Source organism: Muntiacus reevesi, chromosome 10, assembly GCF_963930625.1.
Source record: "Muntiacus reevesi chromosome 10, mMunRee1.1, whole genome shotgun sequence".
NCBI lineage: Eukaryota > Metazoa > Chordata > Mammalia > Artiodactyla > Cervidae > Muntiacus > Muntiacus reevesi.
The window spans coordinates 44,739,251-44,744,755 of NC_089258.1; the positions used below are offsets into that span (position 1 = coordinate 44,739,251).

The window sequence follows — 5,505 nt, forward strand, 5'->3', positions numbered from 1 at the left end:
GGCCTTTTGCAAAGCACCTGGGTGTCAAGGACCTGAAGAGGCTCTAGCGTCAGGAGTCAGGTTTCCCCTTCAGGAGCCTGTCTCAGGAAGCAGCCAGATCTAGGAGCAAGGCCTGATGCAGAAAGAGCAGGAAAGAACCTGCAGGTCCAAACTCAGGGGTAGGGAGACTTGTCTCACCTCATTTGTGTACGGAAGGGAGCAACAGCCACAACAAAAAGTGTTCCGAAGAGAATACACTTCTAAACAGAAATTGGAAGGACACCCCATTCTTTTCAGTTCAGTTCAGTCGCTCAGTTGTATCTGACTTTTTGTGACCCCATGGACTGCAGCATGCCAGGCCTCCCTGTCCATCAATTTGATGAAATTGACCAACTCCCAGAGTTTACTCAAACTCATGTCCATTGAGTTGGTGATGCCATCCAACCATCTCATCCTCTGTTGTCCCCTTCTCCTCCTGCCCTTAATCTTTCCCAGCATCAGGGTCTTTTCAAATGAGTCAGTTCTTTGCATCAGGTGACCAAAGTATTGGAATTTCAGCTTCGGCATCAGTCCTTCCAAAGAACATTCAGGACTGATCACCTTTAGGATTTACTGGTTTAATCTCCTTGCAGTCCAAAAAACTCTTAGGAGTCTCCTCCCTAACACCACAGTTCTAAAGCATCAATTCGTTGGCGCTCAGCCTCTTCATAGTCCAATCTCACATCCATACATGACCACTGCAAAACCAAAGCTTTGACCAGACCTTTGTAGGCAAAGTAATGTCTCTGCTTTTTAATATGCTGTCTAAGTTGGGCATAACTTTTCTTCCAAGGAGTAAGCATCTTTTAATTTCATGGCTGCAGTCACCATCTGCAGTGATTTTGGAGCCCAAAAACATAGCCTGTCACTGTTTCCATTGTTTCCCCATCTATTTGCCATAAAGTGATGGGACCAGATGCCATGATCTTAGTTTTCTGAATGTTGAGCTTTAAGCCAACTTTTTCATTCTCCTCTTTCACTTTCATTAAGAGGTTCTTTAGTTCTTCTTCACTTTCTGCTCTAAGGATGGTGTCATTTGCATATCTGAGATTATAGATATTTTTCCTGGCAATCTTGATTCCAACTTGTGCTTCACCCAGCCTTATTGTTTTACCCAAATGAAACTTTACTTTCTCCGTTTGTTATGTGAAATGTCTGTCTACTACGGGATGGTGGACAGGTAGTGGGAGAGGATGGAGTAAAATGAACTGAGTGACCATATTAGGTGCCAATTTGCAAGTAAGAGGTGGAAGTCATATTAGAAGTGGGCTTCCCAGATGGCGCTAGTGGTAAGGAACCCACGTGCCAACGCGGGAGATGTAAGAGACTCAGCTTCAATTCCTGGGTTGGGAAGATCCCCTAAAGGAGGGCATGGCAACCCATTCCAATATTCTTGCCTGGAGAATGCTATGGACGGAGGAGCCTGGTGGGCTCCATGGGGTCACACAGATTCAGACACGACTGAATTGATTTAGCACATAGAGCAGGTGAGAAGGCTTGGATGCAGAGAGTGAAACACCTCTTTTATCACTTTAACCATTCTAATCAAGTGCCAGACTCAGATGGCGTTGACGAAGGCCGTGGCTGTTCTTTTTTAGACCATGGTTTTGATGTCATTCTTGGAGTAACTGGAAGTGCAGGGGACCGTGGCCTGGGCGCGGTTTTCCTGCTGAGCTGTCGCACGGGGCGTCCCACGTGGCCGAGGCGGCCAGGGGTGCGGGGCCCTGCTGGGAGGGCCGAGCTCAACCTGTGCCCTTGCAGGACGAGGTCTGGTCTCCTACCACGCGCACCATGGGCCTGTCAAGTTCCTGGTTGTGGCCGCAGCCGCCTTCAAGGCCGACAAGGACAGGCCCAGGGACAGCCCGCCGCCCAGCGCCGACCCCCAGGACGACGAGCAGCGGGACGCACCCCCTGGAGAGGCACCAGGGCTCTACGCGGGCCGGGGCGGCCCCGACGCCGTCTGGTTGGGTGCTTCGCCAGGCACCATCACCCAGGGCAGCGACGTTTCCTCCTCGTCCGGGTCCCCGACCCCGTCCCAGGGCTCCGGCTCCCTGGAGCCCCGGCCAGAGGAGAGCCTCGCCCAGGACCTCCTGCGCTTGCCCTGCACATCCCCAAGCCGAGGCCGGCGGGCCCGGAGGCCCAGGGCCAGCTCCGTGCTGGTGGCCTGTGGGGGCCAGGGCCACTGGCGCGTGAGCAGGAAGGCCAGGCCGCAGCGGCCAGAGGAGCTGGCATCGTCCCTCATGGTCTGGCAGATTCCCCTGCTGCACGTGTGAGCCGGGGTGCCGTCACACAGCCACCCTGCTTGAGGATGGATCCCCGACTGTCTCTGGGGCCGAAATGTGCAATACCGTCCTGGGGGCGTCTCCGGGCAGCCCCTCGCTGCTTCTCGCGCAGCAGAGCCCATGGTGAATGCTCGTGGAACTGGGGGTGTGGACGCCGTGTCCACGCAAGCGGGAGGCCCCAGAGGGTGCTCTGCGTCTGCCCGATTACCTGCAGAGCTCTCAGACTCGGAACTCACGGGAAGTCCTGCATGTGTGGTAGTGGAGGGGTTTATTAACATTCTCAGAGCAATTTTACTTGATTCAGATTCACTACTTTTATTTATGTTGTATATCCTTTAACGCCAAAATAGACTTTGTAACAGTGAAGAAAGCTGGCTAAAATATACCGGTCCAGGTGGTGTTACTTGCTTTCTGAGTTGAGCTGAGTTTTCCAAAGTGCTATAATGCGTGTATTATATATTTTTAACAAAGTAGTATTTTTATATCACAATTTTCTATTAAAAAAATTAACAAAGTTTTAGTCAATATATTATGTGTAACATTTCACAAATAACGTTTGCTTTGAACCAAAATGCTCAATTCCTATCAATAGACTCAAGTGTCGACACCAAAATACCCACGTCAGAGACGCGTGTGTCTTTGTGTCACTGGAGGTGGGCAGACGGCGTTTCGGTTCATCCTTCCCTGCTGTGTTTGCACCTGTCGACCAGGAGCACTTTCTGGCTTTGAACGCATCCTGAAGGATGTGTGGTGCTGGTCAGGGGGGTGGCCTTGCTGGCAGTGGACGCAGGACACAGGAGGGGTGACCCTCGGTCAGCACAGCCCGGGCACCCGGGCCGCCTGCCTCGGTCACCATGAGTGGGTGACCTGGGTTCACTGTGCTCCACGTGTATCTGTCCACCGATGTTCTACTCACTGGATGGTTAAAAACAGTGCAGGCATTCACCCGAGACAGATGTCTCAGCACTTTACAGGTGACTAAAAATGCTAATTTTGTGATTTAGCCAAATGTTTTCCAAGGTGCATACGTGCCCCCATGTGAAGTAATATCTCCCCATGTTTCCTTAAACTGCTAGCTGCTATCTTATTTCATAAATAAAGTCTTTTTATTTAAAAATACAACATCCACCATCGTGAGTTGCCTTTTGTTCCCATAAAACGCAGTGAAAGTGAAGTTGCTCAGTCGTGTCCGACTCTTTGGGATCCCATGGACTGCAGCCTCCCAGGCTCCTCCGTCCATGGGATTTTCCAGGCAAGAGTACTGGAGCGGGTTGCTGTTTCCTTCTCCAGGGGTGTCTTCCTGACTCAGGGATTGAACCTAGGTCTCCTGCATTGCAGGCGGACGCTTTACCCTCTAAGCCACCAGGGAAGCCCCCGTAAGACACAGAGGTGACTGTTACTTTCACAGGATGGCCCGCTGGTCCCTTCCAGCTCGGCCTCCCCCGTGTCAATTCCAGAGGCGGTGCAAGGTCCCTGTGGAAGGATGCTTTCAATGAGAGACTCCAGGGACGCAGTCTAGAACTTCTCAGTCTATTTTCAGTGATGTCGTGTGGACACGTGCTCCCAGCGCCTGTGCGGCAGGAAGTCAGGCCAGGGCCGCAGGGCAAGGAGAGGCGGGCGGGTGGGTGCCCCGGGGCTGCAGGCAACACTGTGGGAAGTCAGGCTGGGGCCAGCCTTCTGTGCTCCCCAGGTCTGGGACGAGAGGGCTGGACTCACGGGAGGAGCGAGGGGAGGGCCGGGGCCTCTGCTGGGCCTGGGGCTCGACCAGCACTGCCAGCGGAGCCTCTGCCGGGAGCGGTCTCCTGGAGCCTGGCCAGGGTGCAGAGCAGAGACAGGGCCGGGGCACGGACCGTGGAGCTGATCCCGGAGCCCTGCCCTCCGTGTTCACTGGCCTCGCCGGCAGTAACTGAGCACTGGTTAGCCTGACCGTCTGGCCGGGAACTCCGTCTCCCAGAGCGTCCACTTGGATCCAGAGGGCCTCGGTATGTCAGGCTTACAAGGACCGCCTTGCCTGCTGTGCGCGGCCCAGCGTGTAGGCTGCTGTTTGAGATGTGACCTTCCCGAGCGGCTGGGGTGTGTTTGCTGCCGGACAGCACAGCCGAGCCCGGTGGGAGCATGGGGGGGAGGGCAGAGGGTGCGCAGAGCGGAGGCCTGCCCGCCGTGGTGTGTGCACAGCCAGGGCACCCCGGGAGGGGACGCAGCGGCCACCTAGAAGAGGCAGGAAGGCTTCCTTCCCAGTGCCCGCAGGTGAGGTGTCAGGGCGACACCTGCTTCAGGTGAGCAGGCGACAGAGTGTGCGATGCTCTCATCGGTACGTAACGGGGCTTATTTCTTCTGCTCATCCAAAATAATTGTTGGTTTCCTTCCTTGCTGCTAACCTACGGGATTCCTGTTCTGGCTTCAGTGGTTCTCAGTCGGAGCAAGTGCCCCCTCCACCTGGGGGCGGCGGGGGGGGAACAGTCTGCTCACCATCTGCAGGGGCAAGGGTGCCACTGGAGTCCCGAGTGTGGGGCCAGGGATGCTGACAGACCCTGCGGGGCACAGGGCTGCCCCAGTGTGGGCAGGGATGCTGACAGACCCCACGGGGCACAGGGCGCCAGAGTTCCCCTGGTCGAGGCAGGTCTCGGCGGTTCCTCCTCCTCTTCTCGTGGCCCCAGCAAATGTTGCACAGTGTGATGTCTTTTCTGGTACGAACATACGGGATTCCTGTTCTGTTCTCAGATGTCCTCAACTTCTCACTGGTCTGTTTGGTTTTAGCACTGCTTTTCCAACTGGAGTATAAAACACCCTGTATAGGTCCTGAAATGGAACTTCTCATGCAGACTAGCAGGTGTGAACAGAGATAAAGGCCCACATTCAAACGGCCTCACTTACATTGGTCTTTAAGTAAGACGTACGATAGTGATAAATCTATAGCCTAAAGAAAATTGAGATCCACACTCAGCCAAGAGAAAGAGGAACCTGCCCTGGCGGGAGACCCCTAATATTCCATATTTTAAGCAAGTTCGATATACACGCATCCAGATTTACAAGCACGCCAGGCGTGGACTCTGACTTCCACATAAACTCAGAGCCTGGCATTCCTCGGGCACAGACCGTGGGGAGACGAGGACTCTCCATCCAGATTTTGTGGCTCTGTAGGGTCCATGGCTGACATCAGGCTGACAGCTGTGCCCTGGGCTCTGCTCCCAACCCTAGCCCCGGG

At 54.4% G+C, this 5,505-nt stretch overlaps 1 protein-coding gene across 3 annotated transcripts in view; it reads left to right on the forward strand.

Moving 5' to 3' along the window:
* The window catches only part of ARHGEF10 (Rho guanine nucleotide exchange factor 10), a 58,508-nt gene extending 55,086 nt beyond the window's left edge, over window positions 1–3,422 (forward strand). For all 3 annotated transcript variants that reach the window (XM_065946584.1, XM_065946586.1, XM_065946587.1), the window contains one exon: window positions 1,780–3,422. In XM_065946584.1, coding sequence (XP_065802656.1) covers window positions 1,780–2,291 — 512 coding nt within the window. In that variant the 3' untranslated portion in view covers window positions 2,292–3,422. The remainder of the gene's footprint in view (window positions 1–1,779) is intronic.
* Window positions 3,423–5,505: the final 2,083 nt, after the last annotated feature.